This window comes from Hibiscus syriacus, unplaced genomic scaffold, assembly GCF_006381635.1.
Source record: "Hibiscus syriacus cultivar Baekdansim isolate YM2019G1 unplaced genomic scaffold, ASM638163v2 tig00111996_pilon, whole genome shotgun sequence".
Classification (NCBI taxonomy): Eukaryota; Viridiplantae; Streptophyta; class Magnoliopsida; order Malvales; family Malvaceae; genus Hibiscus; species Hibiscus syriacus.
In genome coordinates, this window is record NW_024063233.1 from 2,950,198 (window position 1) to 2,973,610 (window position 23,413).

The 23,413-nt window shown below is 32.1% G+C and overlaps 1 protein-coding gene across 2 annotated transcripts; it reads left to right on the top strand.

Moving 5' to 3' along the window:
• The first annotated feature begins 4,750 nt into the window (after window positions 1–4,750).
• On the top strand, window positions 4,751–9,109 carry LOC120173959 (protein-lysine N-methyltransferase EFM1-like). Of its 2 annotated transcripts, XM_039180981.1 has the most exons (16): window positions 4,752–4,899; window positions 4,988–5,081; window positions 5,171–5,345; window positions 5,424–5,529; window positions 5,626–5,708; window positions 5,802–5,828; window positions 5,976–6,139; window positions 6,273–6,383; window positions 6,469–6,549; window positions 6,700–6,764; window positions 7,458–7,514; window positions 7,702–7,773; window positions 7,950–8,198; window positions 8,384–8,499; window positions 8,607–8,702; window positions 8,914–9,109. In XM_039180981.1, the coding sequence occupies exons 1-16, from the start codon at window positions 4,849–4,851 to the stop codon at window positions 9,062–9,064; spliced, it is 1,698 nt and encodes a 565-aa protein (XP_039036912.1). In that variant the 5' UTR covers window positions 4,752–4,848; the 3' UTR covers window positions 9,065–9,109. The 2 variants fall into 2 exon arrangements, with proteins under 2 accessions (XP_039036913.1, XP_039036912.1); XM_039180982.1 differs by lacking the exons at window positions 8,384–8,499; window positions 8,607–8,702; window positions 8,914–9,109 and having other exon boundaries at window positions 4,751–4,899; window positions 7,950–8,204.
• Window positions 9,110–23,413: the final 14,304 nt, after the last annotated feature.

Consider the following 23,413-nt stretch of genomic DNA (forward strand, 5'->3'; position numbering starts at 1 on the left):
ATCTTTCATTGTGTTGTAGAATTTTCTATTATATTCTAGAACACGTCACTAACATCTTCAACTTTCTAATTAAGTATGAAAATACAAGTGGAGAAATTTAGTTTGTAACACTTAACATCTTCATTTAAAAGTCACACGCACCCTCTTCATTTCTTCCCTTGAAAAAACTCCCTTTCACCCATCAAATTCAATAAGATCATATGATTTATTTTTCTACTCAACTAGCACAAACCCCACGATAAGGTCTATGTTGAACAACTCCATATGTGATAAATCAAACCTCTCTATATAAGCTAACTCTAAACCCGATAGAACTATTAGATATACTTCATGAATATCATTAAGTGGTAGCTCTGGAACTTTCCAAGAACTCAAGTGAGCTGAAGAGGACTCATGAACATCCTTTAGAATAGTCCGATCTAACCATTCAATCCTATGATCAATTGCCCATAAATTGTTCCCTCTACAGAAGCTCTAGTATCATACTTTGCTACTCCATCAAAACTGTCATCAAATGAATCCTTCGACCCTTCATTTATATAATCCTCTGGAAAATTCTCATAATCATGACCAAAACCCTTGAATGATTGTTTATCTGACAACGATCTCAAGGGACAACGATAAAAGAAAAATAGTACATCCACATCTTTTACCTTTATCCCTAATAAAATTTATACTAGTTTATATGCGTCTCCATAAGGTCACACATCTCTATAATTTCTAACGTCTAGAGGACACTCTACACCAAACATATCATTATTAATATTGATTTCGATAGGGTTATTTTTTCGGGAGACAAGTTTTGAAAACATTCAGGATGCATATTATCTATGAAGCATCCATCCATCCACCTTTGTTCAGTATGACAAATTGCTCATGCTCTCTCTTTTCTAAAATTGGAATAGGTGCCCTTATCCATTCACCGAGAATACGAATTGGAAGGGGAAATTGAACCCTTCAATAAATTTTTAGGCCATCCTAATGAACTTTAGACGATTCAAGTTCAACCCATGCTTGTTAGTCCAAACATTCTAAGAACAAACCATTACGAGTTCTTCCAAGCAACGTATAAACAATTCTAAAGACAAGCGTACACTGCACGTTTCAAATCTTTAATCTTAGGGTAAAGTATATAAATGGTCACTGAACTTTTCAGATGCTTGCATTTAGGTCCATCAACTTTTAAAACTTGTAATACAGTCACCAAACATTTAGTTCATTTGCAATATGGTCCCCGATGTAACAGACGTTTCATTGCCATTAGGGTAATTATATAAATGGTCACTGAACTTTTCAGACGCTTACATTTAGGTCTCCCCAACTTTTAAAACTTGCAATACAAACATCAATTACATTTTAAACCCCAAAATCCAAAATACTTCAATTACATTCTAAACTTCAAATTCCAAAATACTTTAATTACATGCCCACCCCCAACCCCAAATTCATAATCCATTCTCAAAATCTGTCATAACAAACTGATCTTGAATAAGCAACCCTAAACCCTCCAAACATATCTGTTTCGAAAAAAATTAACTAACTATAAGTGAATAATAAGTGATTATGCTGGGTTTTGGGTTATGTTGGACCTAAATACTCAATTCATTTTATAAAATAGTTGACTTGAATTTTTTTTATTTGAGTTTATAAAATTTAAATCAAATCGAATTGAATTGAATTTTTGAGTTTCTGTTTAAATTTAATTATAAATAATTATCATATTATAATATTATTTGATTCTAATTTAGTTCAATTTATAAAATAGTTGGCTTGAAATTTTTTCGATTTGAGTTTATAAAATTTAAATCAAGTTAAATTGAATCGAATTATCAAGTTTTTGATTAAATTTAATTATAAATATTTATAATACTATAATATTATTTGATTCTAATTTAAATAGTTTTAACCATATACAATACATATATTTCTTCATATTTTTTCCATATGTGATATACATATATCATTCAGAGTCAAGGGACTTGACTCAAACTTAAAAATTAATCCACTAATTACTAAAAATTTTGAGATATTCGAGTTGTATTTTACAACTCGATTTTAACTTGATTTTTTAAAGTTGACTTTATGAAATTACAACTCAAAGTCAATTTGTATCAAATTTTTTGAATCAATTCAAGTTGAAAAATATTTTTTTTCAAATCGAATTGAGTATTGTTCACTTATAGTTGGTTAAATCTAACTTTTAAATCCTAAATCCAACATAATCACTTATTGTTATGGACCCAAAATGAACTAAATATTGTTGATTATGTTGGGTTAATTGGTGGGGAAATCTAACATTTATGGTTATGTTTTGAGGGTTTAGGGTTGCTCCTTCAAGTTCAATTTTGTTATGGAAGATTTTGAGAATGGATTATGAATTTGGGGTTGGGCATGTAATTGAAGTATTTTTGGAATTTGAGGTTTATAATGTAATTAAAGTACTTTAGAATTTGGGGTTTAGAATGTAATTGATAAATGTGTTGCAAGTTTTAAAGTTGGGGACCTAAATGCAAGCGCCTGAAAAGTTCATTGACCATTTATATAATTCACCCTAACGACAGTGAAACGACCGTTATGTCGGGGACCATATTGCAAATGAACTAAATGTTTGGTGATTGTATTACAAGTTTTAAAAGTTGGGGGACCTAAATGCAAGCATCTAAAAAGTTTAGTGACCATTTATATACTTTACCCTTAGTCTTATTGTCACCTTAAAAGATATAGGTTGTTATGTAATTTTCAGTTTTAAATAATATCAATTTTATTTTTTAAATTGCAAATAAATTTATATTTTATATTTTATTTAAATTTATATGATAAAATAAAAAATTATTGTACTAATTTATAAAAATATAATGCGTACTACTAATAATTAATTGATCTAACAAGATAATGTACAAGATCTCTTAAATAAGTTTAGAGGTTGGAATTATGAAGTTGTAAATAGGACCAATTGGATTGAAAAATATCATTTTAGGATGAGCTTCAACATTACTCTATCTAAATTAATCAATCATTATATTATATATCAATGGTTTATTAAAAAGTATAATAACTCATTGAGTGTTCACAGTGGTTAAAGGGGGTATTATTCTCCTTTAAAGTTTTGAGTTCGAATAACTGTGTTTGTAAAGTGTATGCATTGTCAGTAATTAAGACATATTATGAACAAATATTAGCTTGTAATCATTTAATATTATTAAAAAAATTATAAAATATAATATGTAATTGAATACATTTAAAATAGGCAAATTACTTAATATAAAAAATTTACATCAACAACAGAAAACAATAAACTGTTAGTTAAGCTTTTGGTTTTCTTATGATAGGTAGAATATATATATATATATATATATATATTATATCAAACATAAAGATGGTTATTATATTATAATTGACAGTGAAAATAAAATATCTTATAAGTAGAATTATAATTTTTTTAGTTTTATTTAATTTTTTTATTTGAAGTTTATAATATAAATTCTTAAAAGATTAAACGTTAAGATTTAAGATCTATTATTAAAATTAAAATTTCATAATAATATATTTTTATAAATTTATAAAATTTTCATAAAAAATAAGAGAAATAAAAGAAAGACAAATAATAGCATGAGAAAAGAGATGTCACTTTTATATCGATTATATCGAATAAGTTTGTACATAACTATTATTTATAGGACTTCAATCATTATTGATTATATGAAGACCGACATAACATTTTAAACTAGATCTATTAATAATACTATGGGCCTAAAATACCATATTAGGTCACTGAAGTGACCCACTAAACTAATTTTTTTGTTAATTTCATAATGAACACAATAATTATATCAAAACATTGATATTTTAATAATAATTGCACAAAAATAGATTCACGATAGATATAATGTGAATCAAAATAAGTTTAATGTAATAATAAAATTACAAATCAAGTGCAAGTAAAGGTGTACATGCTTATTAAAATAGGTGGATATGATATTTAGATAATATTAAAAGTCTTATAGCAACGAAAATATTCGAATTTTAAGTTTATAAGTTTAATAGTACACTTTTAATATATTATACTTCATACGATTCATAAATACAAGCATGCTAAATAGTATAAGCTCAAGTTAAAAGTTAAAACATGGTTAAATCAATGATGGGTAGCATGTTTAATAACATTTTCTCGAATTAGGTAAATATTAGTTGTCAATTACTAGTTTATAACTAACGAGTCATGTAAATATTATGTTAGATCAATATAAATCGACTCAATAAGACGTCAAATCATTTAGATGTCATGTTAATTAATAGATTGAGAAAGTTACATGTCGGGTAAAACCCAATCTTACGTTGTTCCAAGATAATTTATATAAATTATTCACCAGGTTATTGTCGAGTTTGGATTCCTATTAAGTTGGATGTATTTTGGATTCATTATCATGTTCAATTCAAATTCAAATTAGTTTTACTTTTCAATTCGAGTACAAATCGAATTCAGATTTAAAATAATTGACTTTGACTCAAATTTAAATCAACAAGAATTTAAACTCGAATTGATTTTGAATCATCTCTGCTCCAAATTACAAACAATTCATAGTTTAATTAGTTTCAACCAAATTTTAAGTCGCTTGAGTTTTTACATCCCAGTTTCAAGTAGTAAGAGTTTATACTTATTCCGGTACAAAAAATCACTAATTTGTACTGGTCTAGCATATACCATAAATGTTGGTTCGAAGCAGCCCCCATTCCCAGCTTTGAGTTCCAGAGCCGACGTCGACTCGTGACGATAAAGCCCTTATTGAACCTCACTGCAGTGCCGTTGATAATCAGTCGAACTCAAGCCAAGTGACGATCACCTCGATAATGGCGCGTACAGAGAAAACAAAACTCGACCTCTTCCTTCAATGGCTTCAGGTTCACTTCTCCAAAACCCTCAACTTAATTTTACTCCAACCTTACATCACAATTCCCTCTCGTTCAACGAACAGCGGTTTTGATTCAGGTGAACGGAGCTCAATTCCGCGGCTGCAATATCAACTATTGCGACTCCACCAAAGGTTTCGGTATTTATTCCTCCAATGATTCCCCCAATGATGGTCAGTAGCAAAAACCCTTCTAAAAAAAGTGATTTTTATTTAATTGGTTATTATGCTTTCATTAGTTTTACGGGGAAAAAACTGGGCAGGGGTTCTTCTTGTGGTTCCATTGGATTTAGCAATAACTCCGATGAGAGTACTGCAAGATCCTTTAATTGGAGCAGACTGTAGAGCGATGTTTGAAGAAGGGGAAGTTGATGATAGGTTTTTAATGATTTTGTTTCTTACTGTTGAACTTCTCCGAAAGAATTCTTCGTGGAAACCGTATGTACTTAACATATTTGATCGTTTTCTTTTTTCTTTTTTCATTTTTTATTTATGTGGATTGAAAAACTGGTTTAGTTATCTTGATATGCTTCCGACCACTTTTGGGAATCCACTATGGTTTACCGATGACGAGTTGTTGGAATTGAGAGGAACAACCTTGTATAGAGCAACTGAATTGCGGGTAAATATAAGTATATAGTTTGATGTTTCTCTTGCAGATGAAATGCATGTAATTTGACTATCCATGATGATGAAAGTTAGTGTAATTGTTTTATAGAAAAAGGATTTTATTTCTGTGTACGAAGATAAAGTGAAGGGTTTGGTGAAGAAACTTCTAGCTCTTGATGGAGTTTCAGAAAGGTCAGTATTAATTACATCGAATAAAAAAGCAATCAAATGTGGTTATTTTCCTTTTTCCCAATTATTCATTGTTGTTAATGTTTCTTTTTGCAGTGAGGTCTGCTTTGAAGATTTCCTTTGGTAGGGATCTCCTCAAAATGAACTCTTTTCTTATTCTCTCTCAAAACGGGGTGGGTGGGGACAATGAAGGAGATTGACTATGATATGATGACATTCCTTGCACTTTGAACTTGGGTTGTTAATACTGCGTGATTTCTATAATGCTAGGGCAAATTCTATATTTTGGTCTCGTGCGCTGAACCTTCCTCTTCCACATTCTTATGTATTTCCCCAAATTCAAGAAGATACTGAGACAACCTTTCCAGTTGAAAGAAGTTTTGAGGTGACCATCAGTCAAAGTGGAGAGCCTATTAATGAAATTGATGGAAAAAGTGAGGTTATGATCTTAGTTCTTACCACTTTTGTGTATGGACTTTTCCTCTTATTTGCTTTCGCAGGTGAAAGTTTATCGTATTAACATTGAGATGAGGTTAAAGAATTTTATTTATTTTGGGTTTATATCAGGATTTGAGGGTCATGAGAATGATAACGAAAATGGAGCAACTTCCACATCAAAACAAGAAGAAACTGTCTGGGTGGAGGGTCTTCTCCCGGGCATTGACTTTTGCAACCATGGTATGTTAGTTAGTCAGTGGCTCTCTAGTGAATTGGTTAGAGTTGACTCTCATCGACATTTTTGGTTGTTAATTTTTACTTTTAGACTTGAAGGCAGTGGCAACATGGGAAGTTGATGGAACAGCGCCAATAACCGGAGTTCCTTTATCCATGTACCTTATTTCTGGTAGTCTCCTCTTGCCTCTGTGTTTCCATTTTGTAACATATTCTGATGAAATCTTTTATACTTCTAGTCTGTTTTTCTTCTTTTTTGTTTATATATTAGGAAATGTAACCAGTAATGGCACTATTTTTTTTCATTACTCAAAATGGAAAGCTTTACAGTCTCCATTGCCAGCTGACAAAGAAATTTCCATCAGTTATGGTAACAAAGGCAATGAGGTACTTTTCCTTGTACTGAACAGATTATTTTATTCCTAAAAATGAGTTTTTCTTCTTTACTTCTATAAGGTTTTTATATTAATATCGATAGTCTCATGTGCCTTTTTTGTATCCTCTGTTTAATTTCTAGATGGTTTCTTTTGTTTGTGAACATATACGTACTCCATATTAGTGGCATGCTAAAAATGACTAGTAGGCTGGTAGTATTTCTGTTTGCCTAGAAGTATCTCAAAATCCTGAGATTATACTTGTATTTATCATTTCTATGAATTGCATAATGTACTATACAAAATAGAAAAATAAGAAAACTTTGTAAATTGCTTTAAGGTTTCTATTACGGTAAAGTCACGTGATTAATTTCATTCCATTCGCATTGGTTTGTCTTCCTATTTTTGATAATCTTCTGGGGTCAGACATGCAAGGTGATTTCATCTCCGAGCATGACATTTAGAACATGTAAATCAGGAACTTTAAATTCCTCTTATAATCAATATTTTTCAGAACTCTTATATGTTTTAGAACATTCTCTACCCTGAGTGACTTTAAATTCCTCTTATAATCAATATGTTTTAGAACATTCTCTACCCTGAATGACTTTAAATTCCTCTTATAATCAATATTTTTCAGAACTCTTATCTGGGCCATTTGTACTTGGCATGTGCAGCCATTTTGATAATCGTAAATTTGTTGCAGGAACTTCTGTACCTGTATGGTTTTGCTGTTGATAATAATCCAGATGACTATCTCATGGTATGTTTATGCAAAATTTGCAGTTTGTCTAATTCCCGTATTTTCTTCGAAGGGGATCGTTATTATTTAGGCAAAAACTCTGTTGGAATAGATTCAACTGAATGGATTGGGGCTGCCTTTTATCTATATACGACTTCTTTAATAATGTTCTTCTGGGCTTATTTACTAACAGTTTTCAACTGTACAGATTCATTATCCTGGGGAGGCAATCCAGAATATTTCCTTTTCCGAATTCAAAGGACAACTGCTTGCAGCTCAGGTCTGTGATCATGAATTATATGTTTATATCTAAATATTCCTAAATTTTTTTAATATTTTAATTAGGGACATTCTAAATTTTCTTTGGTATAACCTTTACAGTTATTCTTATGCCCTTTCCCCCTTTCTCCAGAAAATAATTTTGATTTACTAATAAATTTGGTTTTTGGTTAGTAGAAAGCTTCACTGCGGTGCCTTCTACCAAAAAAATTGCTGGCTCGTGGGTTTTTTCCAACAGGGTCCTCTAATGATGAAGCAAACAATACCGGTGAAGCTGATAGGATTTGCAACTTTAGTTGGAGTGGACATCGCAGAACACCTTCTTACTTGAATAAGCTGGTTTTTCCTGAAGATTTTATGACTGGCTTGAGGACTATAGACATGCAAGAAGATGAGGTTTCTAAAGTTTCCTCAATGCTAGAAGAGGTGTGATTTCTCTTTTTCTACATGTTAACCCGAAATAATAATAAATAATAATTGCAGTTACTGTCATGTTACTCTAAGCTACATGGTAGCATTCCTCAAGGGCAAGGTGAGTCTCAAATTCTCATCTTGGAAAATGAAAAATGGTTTAAATTGTTTGTCTTAAATAAAATGATTGCTCATTCTAGCTTGTTGGGCCTGAAGGAGAAAGACAGCCATCCGATACGGAAATAAGAACTGCTGTGTGGGAAGCCTCTGGGGATTCTGGAGCTCTGCAATTGCTTGTTGACCTTCTTCAGAAAAAGTAAGTTATGATAGAATCATCTCACAGTTTGAAACTAAAACACTCCCACATCATTCATGTGATTATCAAAGGAAATGTCTTGTGATTTATTCATTATCTTTGGCAAGAATGATGGACCTTGAAGAGGGCTCTGGAACAGAGGATTGCGATTCCGAACTACTTGAGAATGCCTGCATTATTGTAAGCCCTGAACAACAAACAAGGTATACAAGAAGTTTGGATTTCCCCCTTTCAATGCAAACAAGCTGTCATTGCAATCTATAGTTTCATTGATTCTGGCTATTCGATTCATTCTGATTCTTTATGGAATATCCTTCCTCATTATATTCCACCTTGAACTTCCTTCTTTTGATGTTTCATTTGCGAAAATTATACATTGAAAAAATGGTCCATCTTATTTGCTTTATTTTGTAGCAAGGAGGCAGATGACGTAGTCCGGCACAAGTTGATGAGTAGGAACAGGTGGTGTAGCATAGTGTATCGAAGAGGGCAGAAGGAACTGACTCGTTTGTTCCTGAAGGAAGCAGAGCATGCTTTGCAATTATCTCTGAGTGAAGGAAACTGAGTGTTATATGACTTGCCCTTATTCAAAATAAACAGATTTTCTAAAGTTAGTTGCTCATCATTACAACTTTTATTATCTACGTTCTAGATTTAGGATATGTTTGATTTCACATTCAAATGTGGCGTGTCTTACAAATTCTTACTTAGCAAGGCGTGTTCCTTGTCATTTCTTGTGTCATTATCGGTTTAAAAGGCCAATTAGATCTCTGAGCATCTATTCAAGGGAATGGGCAACTGCAGCGGTGGCAACGAAGGGTGCCCTGCTGGCCTACGGGGTGGTTGTTGCGGCCAACGATCTTGGCCCTGGCTATGCCAGGAAGAGCAAGTGCAAGCTCATACATGAAAGAATGTTGTTTTGTAGTGAACATAATCAAATCAGTTTCAGTGAAGGTCTTGAGGATGATGAAAGATAGGTGTTGTGCCGTGCGGTGCCGAAAATCACAAGCTATGAAGCCTATGGCATCATTCTTCCATGGCTAATCTCCTTGGACGGGTGGTTGCCTCCCTTTCTGGGCTGTCGTTTTCTAAGGTATCGAGCTTGGGGAATATATTCACCACCTTGAATGACAACATACAAGTCACTTGGTTAAAGTTTTTATTAATTTAAGATGCTTACAAGTGATAAGTAATAGTATTTATTCTAAAGATTTTTAACCATTTGACGATGAATCCTCAAATACCGTACAATCTTAGATGCTTGAACCTAGGACCTCTAAGAATAACAACAATTTCTTTGACCACTGAAATAGTTTGGTCAGAGCTATTATTTTAAATGCTTTCTAAAATGAAAGAGAAAATCCTTCGAAGATTTGAAAGAAGAAAATTCTTTGGATCATACGACAAACTATGAACTTAAAAAATATGACTAAATCGGATATGAATTAGTCATGTTTCTCTAGATTAAATAGAAAAAACTACTAATTTTAGGGAAAGTTTCAAAAGTTTTTGAAGAGTTTCGAAGCATTCTTGTTCAAAAGGTTTAACGTTTTCAAAACTTCGTGAAATTTCAAAACATGATGCATAATTTTGAAACCCACTTCAAAATTTGAAACTTTGAGGCATAAACTCAAAATTTGAAGCTTTTTAAAGCTTCAATAAACCTCTAAAACACGCATAAATAAAGGATTCATAGACAATTTTAATATCAAAATACACACGTGTATTCATCACTTCATGAATCTCCCAATTATAAAATATTTCATACAATATCATTTTTTGTTGCCCAACAAAAAATAAGAAGGGTTATCAATTTACTATACTTTATAAAACTCTAATGTCATGCAATTTAGTATTAACATTGATGTAGGAGAACCTACGTTTAATTGTGGATCGAGGAAGAAAGCAAACAACATACAAAGTAAAAATTGGTTTCAAATTAGAGTGACTTGGAAGGTTGATGTAGGGTGATGAAGGTGGACTCGAAATGATAAAGTGAAGGCTAGTTTTGATGTTATGGCCGTTGTGATAATTTATAAAAGAAATGGGATGATGATGGTGATGATAAGACGATAGTATCTTGAAGAAAGACTCAAAGAAAAACCTATGCTAATGAATATAGGCACATACTTTATATGCTCTCTCAAGGAGTGATAAACAAGGACTTTGACCCACTAGGTATAAAGACCTAGGAACCAGAAGAGTAACAACCTTACCCCCCATTTATACCCGAATACAAGTTAAGGATGTCACACTGTTTCTGTATGACATTTACTTGTTCAAAAGCCTGTGCAATTTTGTATCTTATTAAATTTCCAATCTAGTTGTTACTATAAAACTATTTAATCACATAACATCATAATGAAATATTTAAATTTCTAATTCACATCCATTTTTAGATAGTGCCTATATAGTTTAGATCTATTTCATATCGTAATTATAACTGCCTAATTCAAAAATTCAACCGATTATTCTTTTTAACATGATTTGTTACTACGCTCATACATAACTGCTTATCAACTTATTATATTTTTTACGTCTCTTCATTACATTTTCTCATACTATTTTACTTCACATTTAATATAATTCTTCTAATATCATTTATCTCATCATAGGTGAAATATCTGAAATGTTTATATTCAGTGTATTTTAAACAAATTATTTTAGTTGTAATCTACCGCCACACGACCACCCACAGACAACAACTATTATTATAGTTTTCCATCATGCATATAAATTTTCTTAAGTTAAGATATATATATGTTTGCCTTCAATTTATCCACAACTTAGATTATGCAACCATTATATAACTATGAAAGATATTAATTAATATAAAATTTATCTTACTATGACTGTTGTCAGTTTCTTCTTGATAATGTACTATACATTCATCATTCTCACCATCCTTGCCTCATATTATATTTATTAAATCTTCTTCGTTTCATTCAAACATATTTAAAGAAACTAATGTTATTCGCAAAATCTACTTTAGTATGCAACCTATTTAACTCTTACCTTTTAGACCGCCTAACAATATTATGTAGTATATACACTTTAGTACAATACATCATATGAAAACATATTGTAAGACCAATAATTAAATAATATTTGTCTAAATCGTTTCATAGACAAACATCTTATAAATCAACTTTTCATCTACAAACGTTCAATGTTAAATCGAACATTATATAAATCTTTACTAAAAAATATAATAATCAAATAAGCATTGTTTTTTTTTTCTTGCATTGTTTTTTTTCTTGTACTATTTCTATTTCCGTACTGCTCCTTTTTCTTATATTGTATCGTTCCTTGTATAGTATTTTTCATTTACTATACTATATCTTAAATTTCATTTTATAGCCCAATGCATAAACATGAGAATGCATGATATCTGAGTCAGTCATGAGTGATATGCAATACAAATTGCTAGTAACTTTTAACAGTATGACACATTAGTGTCCAATACAGATATACTCGATACACTCTACCTCGTGTACCACTAAATTTTAAAGTATACATGTTTTCAAATTAGTCACAGTTTAATATCAGAATCATCATTCTATTATTTATATTTCAATTACTTTTATATTTATTTAGTAATCTTCAATTTATTCAATTTATATTTTGATCTCCAACTTTAATAAATTTTACAAATTAATCCAAATTTAGTATTCCAATATTAATTCAATAGTTTAATATTCAACTTCAATATAGTACCTAAACAAATGAATATTTACAATTTAAGTTCTCAACCTTTTTCTATTTTTTTACACTTAACCATTTCACTCTTATAACCTTCTAAATTTAATTCCTAATTCATAGGACCATAATTTTAACCATAAGGTAAATTATTTTAAAATTTCATCTCCACCTTTTCAATTTTATTTAATCATCATAAAACTAATTCAAATATTCCAATAACACGTTCAATTTCTACTCATTAACTAATACCAAATTTATATTTCAAACCCATAACTTATACGAATCTATAATTTAGTCCCCAATATTAACAATTTTACAATTTAACTTCAATTCAAACTTCAATTAACACAACAAAAAATTCCAGCATTTAATTCAAACATAAAATCTCAATAATTACATAATTTTCACTTAAGTTCCTAATTTTCCATAATTGTGATTTAGTCTCCAAACTTTACCAAATTTCCAAATTAGTCTAATTTCAAATCATAACATCAATTCAGCATTTAAATTTCAGCATAGTACATCATCAATTGAATAGTCACACTCCAGTCCCTAAATTTTTTGTTAATTTTGAATAGGTCCTTATCATTTCACAAGTTTCATATTTGATTTAAATCATCATCCAAACATAAAATTTATCAACATTTATTTCAACATAATACATCAGTTATTAAACAATTGCACATTAATCCTCATATTTCACAATTTATGTAATTAGGTCCCTATACTTTCACAATTTTCCAAATTGGTCCAAATCTCATTCTAAGCATATAGAATCACTCATTCATCATTTCTAAATCTTGTATAATTTTCCACAATTTTTCTTTATTTTCTTCCCTTAGGCCTAATTGATTAAAGTGTATTAAGCTTGATTTTCAACTTAATTCAAGCATGATTTCATCTTCCTAACAACATTTCCATGAAATTTTAATCATTTTCATAACAAAAACTAATCAAAATTTTCATTTCTCCATGAACCTTAACCATGACTGAATAGTATATACACATTTCTAAGTAATTTTGATCATTATTTAAACTTAAAAATAACTTTATAACATTAATAACAGAAACATGTATCCATAAATCATTAATCTCCAACTTATTCATCATCCACACTAGAAATAAAATCATTGATTCAAGCATGTAAATCATTTAAAATTCATGTCAAATGGTAGAGAATTTGAGATAGATCGTTTTTTTATTTCACAACTTATTTCAAAAATCAAAGTAAAAGGACTAAAATAAAGAAAACATACCTTACTTATTTTTATCTATGGTGCACGAAATTTATAAGGAAAAGGAGTTTTCTTGAGTCTTCCACAACAATATCTATGTACACTTGTTAACATATTAATTAAATGAATATAAAGTTCATTTAATACATAATTACAACTTTATCCTTTAAAAATCATGATAACTACCATTTTATACAATAAAAACTTACATTTTAATTATCAAAAAGTCAAAGATAAACAAATATAATTCACTTTCCACCTTTTCCCTTTGTAATTTTTGAAAGTTACAATTTAGTTACCAAAATTTACAATTTCAACTTAACATGGAAAATTTATCTAAAATTCCAAGGATTCATGTCAAATTTCACCATGATAAAATATAGAAATAATATTTCTAACCTTTTTCCATCATCCTTCAAATTTTTATAAACTACTAATTATCCGAATATTTTACCGAATTTTATCACTTTATAACTTTTAATACAAATCCCGGATCAAAAATTTGATTCCCACAAAAAATATCATTCTTAGGGGTAAACTATTCATTTAAGGGATAAAGTTTTGGGGAAATTACCATTTTAGTCCCTAAACTTTTCCTAAAATTTTACTTTGACCACTTAACTTTTAAAAATTACATTTTAGTGACTTTTTAAAATTTTGGGGTATTACAAGAAGTATCAATAGAAAATAAAAGGGGTTGACGCCACAAGTATTTATACTTGATAAGTTGATAAAGTTACAAAAGGACTAAGGAAAAAGAGATAACTCTCACAAGTATATTAATGATCAAGGGATGATGTTTACAATGCAATGCCTTAGGCTATTTATAGGAAATGGAATGGTTTGGCTGAATAAGAGCATGTTGATTTGACAATCCCTTGTTTCCTTATAGGAAATGGAATAGTTTAGTCGAATAGGAACTTGTTGATTTGACAAGCCCTTGTTTTCTTACATAAAGACGCAATTAATTGTTTACAAAGGCTTTTGAATGGTGATGATGTTTCAATTTGAATGAGGAGTAATTGTGCTTAGAAGAATGGTGATGAATCCCTTCATATTGGTGCGTAAGTGAATAGAAACAACACTTTGGCCAAATAGAGTGCATCCCTTGGAGTTTGGTGCCTAATTGCTTACATATGATGTACACATGATTGTATTATGTACAAAACAACTTCCTTGCTTTACATGACCTTCCACGCCTTAGGATGTAGGATAAGTTTAATGTACATGATTCTACACGCCTAGGATTGATGTCTTGTTCGACCATGATGTTCATTTGGTGTCCATGGTGCTCAATTGGTGTCAACTAGGTAGCTAGGTGAGTGTGAGCTAGGATATCTCAAGCTAGCTAGCTAGTGACACTTCCAGCTACTCTCTATCTCCATTCATCTACCATTTAGCTCCCTCAACTAACATTGATCTAGGATACTTATACTTGATCTCCATTCAGATACTTGCCCATGCTTTGAGCTAATTCTGAGCTTCTATGCTTGTTCTTTAGGTACACCGAGATGCTATATAATGCCTCATCAATGTGTTTACCTATGTGTGAAAATAAAACAAACAAATAAGTGATGAGTGAGGTAGAATCAATCCAAATGCTTGCTGATACCTATGTTAATCATGCAAATGAGCTAGGATGAGCTAGGAAATGAATGCATGAGTTAAAATAAATATCACATAAGCTAAGTATAGATATGCATGAGTGTTATGGAAGGATGCAAACTCATAGAATAACATAGATTAAGCTAGGAATGAAGGTAAAACATAATATATGCATATAATAGACTAAGTATAAGAATGTGAGGCTACTATCACGCTTAATAGTCAATGAATATGTACATTATGAAGTGTTTATGCATAATCAGCAACCTAAACATAAATTCATAATATATGGTAATAAGGCATAACAATAGATGATGACATAAGCATAATATATCATATTAATGCTAAGTATAAAATGCAAAGAGAAAACAAATGAAAAGAATGAGAAAACTCCCTTAGTCTTCAACTGTGAATAAGATGTTGCTAAGAAGAAAAGTAGTAGGTGCAAGAAGGGATTGTATCAAACATGTTACTCAAAATAAACCTTTACAAAATAATTGAAGGATTACATATAATGCCCAAATTTTTGGGTTAGAAGTTTCGGGTAAATTCGGGTGAACTTTAGATAAACCAAATGACCATTTAGAAGTTTTGGGCTAAGTTCGGCTTGAATTGATTTGGGCTTGAGTCTATTAAGACTTAAAAATAGTGTTTTTAATTTACGCTTGGAAGAAGGAGAACTATGAGAGAAATTAACTTTTTTATTATTTTAAAGTTTAAAATTCTCTTATAGCAATGAGGTCACACGAAAGAGGCTTCTCATACATCTATTTCTTCATCCTTTGTCTTATTCCTCTTCACATTCAAAATTTATCTCTTTTTGTTCATGGTAACTTGAGTAAAGGTGAGAACTTTATTGGTATAAATCTCTTTTCTAAAAATCTTAAGGGAATAATTGAAATCCTTATTCCTTAAGCCTTCATCCAAGTCTTATTTTTCAAATTTTGGCCATGGAGGCTATTGTTGGGGGTTTACGATGGGTTTCAAGTTTTTGGGTTCAAGAGTGTACCTAATTTGTTTTTAGATTTTAGTAATCATGTTTCTAATCTTTTTAAGCCTTTAGATAAGTTAGTAACTTACTACATTGTTTGTGATTAGTGAAAGAAGTGGGAGAGAGCTTCAAAGGAAATGGCAAAGAGAAGCTTCTTTTTGGTAATCTTGGAGTGTTATACAATTTAGGTGAAAGGTAACACACTTCTAACTCCTCTATACCATATGTAGGTCATTCCACATATAATGTTTAATGGCCTTAAAGGGACTTATGGGTTGAGTTAGAGGTTTTATTTTTGTGGAAACCAGAGTATTTCTAGGCATGTATATCATTACTAGACGAACAATATCGATATTATTTCTCGGATAGCCTAAAACAAAAGGGTTTTTTTGTTGAGAGTATCAATACCTATTCGTCGGGTATCGATATTGTTTGTTGGGTATCGATACTCAAGGGTGGGGTATCTATACCACTTTTAAATCCCAGATTCCAGTAACCTATTTTGGAACTGATACTTATGGAAGTATTGTTACTATGTCAAGGGTATTAATACTAAATCAATTTTCAAAATATCAAATCTAGTTTTGGTTTCGATACTCATGATGGTACCGATACCCTAGTATTGAAGTATCAATACTCTAAAGAGGGTATCGGTAATGTTAAGCTTAGTATCAGTACCAGCATCCTGAATCAAGTAAGAAACTCGTTTCAATTCAAGTGTTCAGGAAGGGGATTTATGACCATAAGAAATTCATTAAATAAAACTATAAGTGAGAACAATTAATGAATACAACTATAATTAGAAATGATATGAATTAATATGGCATAAAACTAGCCTTTGTATGTGACACTCAGGAAACAGTTAAGACACCCGCATTACTTTAGTTTCATGATGATCATCTTATATGGTTAAATATCTGGATATGTTAAGTCAATGCTTATGAAATTAAATCACTAGTTGGACAATGCTATGTGACCCTGAAAACTTCCCAAGTACATCGAGGAATGGACTAGGAGGACATAAGCTCCGATGCTATGTGACCCCATATACGTCTTCGGTACCTGGCTATAAAAGCCCTTCTAGATGAAGATTTTGATGCTAACTGACCCGACTCTTATCTAGGGTACCTCAGGTAGGATAGAGGGGTGTGAGTCCCAAGATGCTAAGGTACCCTCTGACTACACCATGATGCTTACCTTTGTTTGTGTGTTAATTTACATGTGTGTGTTCATGCTTATACTTGTTCGCATGCCCATGTAATGAATGTATATAGTATATTAGAGTTATTTGTGTAACACTGAGCTTGTGAGTTTAGCGTTCAAAATATTTTTCCATCCGTATGTTCTTAAGGGAGCGGGTTGAGCACTTATCACCAATTCGATATTCCAGTTTTGATCGATTGATCAAAGTACATCTTAAATACATATTTAGTGGTCATGTACTACTCAATGACCTTATTCGTATTTGATTCGTAAACTCTGTTTTATAAACTTATGTATTTGGATTTTAGTGATTGGAGTTTATATTTTGTAAACAATATGTTTGAATGTATAAAGTGATAATTATTTTATGGATATCTAATTTGATAATGTTAAGTACTGTTTAAAAAATATTTTTGGGTTAGTCACTTTGCTGGTCCCGTGTAATATTATGATCCTCCATATTTTAGGTCAGATCATATTAGATTGTTACATTTTAGGGTATCAGAGTGTCAAGTTAAGTTTTTTCTATGACCAGCGAGTTAGAGTCAATAAGTGTTAGTGAATATATGCCTCTAGAGTGTTAAGAGTACTTGAATATATGGAATGACAATAATAATAATCTCCCTTTTTTGGAATTTCAAAATATGGCAGAAGATATTGCTCCTATTAATGTGGGTAGGGATGAGAGTCGTGCTTCCTTAGCAGGCGATTCAGTCGATGATTTCATTCCAAACTTAGGAATTTTAGTTGACATGAGGGTCGATTCAAGATGATGAATTTCTTTGGTTCAGGGAATAATGATCACGTAGTTGCAAAACAGTAGTTGAGAGAGACTCTGCGCACCCTTCGCCAGCTACATTTCAACTCTGAGGGCAATCTAGAGTGCATCACTGCCCTGTTAAAGGGTGATGCAATCGATTGGTGGGAGACCTTGGATTTAGCCCTAGAGCCACAATAAGCCACTTGGGACTACTTTCTGACTGTGTTTCGACAGAAGTACATAGCATATGCTTATGAAAATGATATGAGGATGTAGTTTGCACAATTGACACAAGGCGACCAATCTATTTTGGAGTACGATAGGGACTTTCTTCGTTTGAGTCGTTATGTGCCTAAGCTGGTGGAGACCGAAGAATTGAGGTAATGGAGATTTAGGGAGGGCATCAACATTGATATTCACACCCAGTTGGCAACTAATCCTCCAAGAGTTTTTGCTGAGATTACCCTCTAGGTTAAGATGGTAGAGAGGGTCCAGAATGTGAGAGCCCAAGTGATGATCAGTTATGTATGGTAGAGTCGGAGGGCCTCAGAGCCAGTTAGGACACATCATAATTCGACCAAGAGGACTAGGAACTCTCAAGGATCTTGGAAGTCCCTCATTGCACATCCTCAGATGTCATGCCACAATTCTGACCGTGGGGGTAGGTATGAGTCTCATAGGAGGCCATTGGTATTAACATTAGTAACGAGAGCTTGTGCGTCGATGAGGAGCGTGGTCTATCCCAGATACATGCATTTTGGTAATAAAAATCCAGAAGAGTGTCATCGATTAATTTAGGCTTGCTTTGGTTGTGGTCTACTCGACCACTTTATCTGAGATTATCCTACGATGCAGAGTGAGGCACTAATATCAACTCAGAGACTGAAACCTTCTATTTAGAGAGGTCAGGGACCTTTGAGAACTGGTGGGTTTACTTTCGGTCAATACAATAATGGTGTTGCTAGGTATGCGATCGGACCCACACCAAGTGTGGCTTTGAGGCAATACGTTGTGAGGGCTTAAAAGGATTACAATGCTACTGATGTGATTTCAAGTATTGTTACGGTGTTTTCTTTTCCTATTACTATATTAGTGGATTTATGGTCTACTCATTCCTGCATCTATAGTGATCTTACTCGTGAGATATGTATACCTGCTGAGGACTTAGAAATAAGAGTTTGAGTATCAAGCCCTTTAAGGTTAGACATCCTTGTAGACAAAATCCATCATTTTTTCCAATAGAGGTTCAGGGGGAAAACTTCTTAGTCAACCTAATAGAATTACCCTTCTAAGAGTTTGATGTAATTTTGAGAATAAATTGGCTAACTGAGCATGAATTAAGCCTGAGGTGTTGAGCGAGACAACTTAAGTTAAGAAAGATTGATGAGAGCAATGTGGTGGTGTCCTGTAAGAATCTTGAATAAGTCCAAGATAATTTCTTTGATGAACGCCCAAAAATAGATGAACCAAGGTTGTGAAGCATTTTTAGCCCATGTAGTCGACTCAAGGATTCAGAGTCTAGTGTTATAAGATATTTGAGTCGTACGCACTTTCGCATACGTATTTTTGAAAGAGTTATTACGTTTAGAGCTAGTTGGGGAATTAAAATTCAGAATAAAAGTTTTTCCAAGATCTATTCTGGTGTCTATTGCCCCTATTGTATGGTGCTGATGGAGTTGAAGGATCTTAAGGCCTAAATTCAAGAACTGTTAGAAAAGGGTTTCATACAACCAATCATCTCTTTCTAGGAACTTCAATTTTGTTTTGAATAATAAATATGGGTTGATGTAGCTATGAATCGATTACTGATAGTTGAACAAGTTGAGTGCAAAGAATCGAAATCCTCTCCCCAGGATCAATATCTTCAACCAGCTTGGAGGAATGTGTGTTCTTTAAGATTGATTTGAGGTCTGAATATTATCAATTGAAAGTCAAGGATGCAGACATCACAAAGACTACCTTCAAAACTCGTTATAGGTACTACAAATTTCTAGTGATATCGTTTGGGCTCATCAACACCTTGACAACATTCCTGGATTTAATGAACCAGTTCTTCCTCCCTTACCTTAACCAGTTTATAGTGGTGTTCATTGACGATATCCTTATGTATTCTCTATAAGATGAAGAGCATGATCGTTACTTTTGAATTGTGTTAGAAATGCTTAGAGAGCGCAAGCTGTACGCCAAGTTTAATAAGTGTGAATTCTGGTTGTCAAAGGTTAGCTTTCTAGGCTATATTATAGCAGCCAATGATACTAGGGTTATCCTCAAAATATTTAAGTTGTAGTTGAATGGGAACCTCTAAGGAATGTCTTTGAAGTGCGTAGGTTTTTAGGCATTGCGGGTATTACCATTATTTTATTAAGGGGTTATGATACAATCTCATTCTTGCACTTACAACTTTTCTTCATTGCAGCAACTTTCTCTTAGTTGAAGGCTAAGGGAGTCTTACCTTACTTTGTCTTCTATCTACTTGTTTATGCATCATATAGTTAGTTTGCATATAGTTTATATCATGTTTCATGCTATGTTATATTTCCATGTTCATCTTAAAATATTATGCCATACATACTTGTTACATCATGTTAAGTATGATGGTTACATGCCTTATATTAACATGCCATGCATAATATGTGTTATCTTAGCTTATACTTAGTTCATATTATGTTAAGTAGAGTCATGACATGTTATAGTCCTTATACTATGCTCATTTTTTATTTTGCTTAGCATAATGTATTCATACACATCTTTACTGAACATATTATATGATTATACATTCATACTTAGCTCATATCATGCATATCATTATTTATCTAGATCATCTCATGTATATCATTACTTATCTAGCTCATTCTTAGCTCATACCTAGGCGGCATATTACATTTACATTGGTTTACATTGATTCAAGACTTACAAAATTGTTTTCTATACGTTTGTAGGGTTATTGGATGCTAAGGAATGTTATGCCAGCTTTTGGATAGCTAACTTAAACCATGGCAGCTCGTGCTAGCTAGCTTAATTATATGAAAAGATATCTCATTTTAGCTCAAGGAAGCTCAAGGCATGATGATACTAGCTCGAGTGTTGCTAAAGGAGCTGAATGGGTGCTGACACTAGTTGGAGAGTAGCTGAGGAGCTTGAAGCTGAGTTGAGGACTCATGGAAGCTGGAGGCAGCTAGAGTGACACTAGGTACCTAGATAGCTACCTACATTACTTAGCTAACTACCTAAGCTTCCTAGTTAGCTTACTAGCCTACTAGCTACCTATGTCACTATCTAAACATTAACCTATATCAAGCATGCATCACATGGCCGAGACCTCACCAAAGCCATATTGGGGGTTTAAGATGAGTTTTTAGTTTTAAGTTTTTAGAGTGTACCTAATCTATTTTTAGATCTTAGGAATCAAGTTTTTACTCTATTTAAGCCTTTAGATGAGTTAGTAACTTATTATTTTGTTTGTGATTAGTGAAAGAAGTAGAAGATAGCTTCAAAGGTAAGGCAAAAAAAAGCTTGATCTTGGGGTATTCTACAACTTAGGTGAAAGGTAATGCACTTCTACCTCCTTTATAGCATATGTAGATCATTACATGTAAATGTTAGGCTTGAGTAAAAGTATGAAGCATATAGGTGCATTTTTGGTTCAAGCATGGCTTTGGATGAGTTTATTATTGTTAGAGTATGGAAAAAATCTATTATGATACCTTATAAACCTCATAAACTTTGTATAACATTTAATGGACTTAGAGGGACTTATGGGTTAAGTTAGGGGTTGCATTTTTATAAAAACCAGAGTATTTCTGGATATGGGTATTGGTACTAAAAGAATAGTACTGATACTGTTTATCAGGAAACCTAAAACAAAGGGGTTTTTGGCTGAGAGTGTCGATACATATTCGTTGGGTATCGATACTATTAGTTGTATATCGAAACCACTTTTAAATCCCATATTCCAATAGCCTATTTTTGTATCACTACTCATGGGAGTATCGATAGAATGTGAAGGGTATCAATACTGAATCAATTTTAAAACATCAAATCTAGTTTTAGTATCGATACTCAAGATGGTATTGATACCCTAGTATTGAAGTATCAATACTTTAAAGAGGGTTAGTATCAGTACCAATATCCTGAATCAACTAAAAGACCCGTTTAAATTCAAGTGTTTGGGAAGGGTATTTAGGACCATAAAAAATTCATTGAATAAAACTATAAGTGAGAACAATTAATGAATACAACTATAACTAGAAATGACATGAATTAAGATGCATAAAACTAGCCTTTGTGTGTGGTGTTTAGGAAATAATTTAGACATTCGAGTTACTTTAACTATATGATGATCGTCTTGTGTGGTTTGATATCCATATATGTTAAGTCGGTGCTTATGCACTTAAATTGCTAATTAGACGTAGGCTTTGATGCTATGTGACCCTAGAGGCATCCAGAGTACTTTGAGGAGTAGACTAGCAGGATATAGGCTCTGATGCTCTGTGACTCCAAAGGCGTCCTAAGTATTGGGCTATGAGGGCCTTTTCTAGATGAATACTTTGATGCTAAGTGACCCGGGTCTTTTCTAGAGTACCTTAGGTAGGATAAAAGGGTGTGAGTCTCGATATGCTAAATGACCTTTCGGCTACACCATGATGCCTACCTTTATTTGTGTGCCCATGCCTATACTTGTTCGCATGCCTATGTAATGAGTGCATATATTATATTAGATTTATTTTTGTGGCACTGAGCTTATGAGATTGCTTTCGGAATTTGTTTCTGTCTGTAGGCTCTTAGGGTGATAAGTTGAGGAGCTATTACTAGTTTGAGATTCCAGTTTGGATCGATTGATTAGAGTACATCTTGAATACATATTTAGTGGGCATGTACTAATGAGTAACCTTATTCATATTTGAGTCATAAACCTTGATTTATAAACTTATGTATTTTGATTTCACTAATGGGAGCTCCTATGTTGTAAACAATATGTTTGAATGTTTAAACATAAAATTATTATGGATTTCTTATTTGATAATGTTAAGTAATGTTTTAAAAGAAAATATTTAGGTTAATCACTTCGGTGGTCCCATGTAATATTCTAATCTTTCAGATTTTATATCAGATCGAATTAGGGTGTTTCATCACATTTACCTAAATCATGTACATGGCATAAAACAACACTAACTAACAAAATGTTGATCTTAAGATGCTACTAATTTCTATTCAAAGATGTAACTTTCAAACTTTTATGAATATCAGATCAACCATTTATGTATGAAAACAATCACACACTAAGTATGAATTTTAATGAGGCTCAAAATATATATATATATATATATATATTATCATAATAAATTAATAAGAAATTACTTAAATGATCACATAACCCTATATCAAAGTTTCAATTTCCATTGTTATACAATATTTATA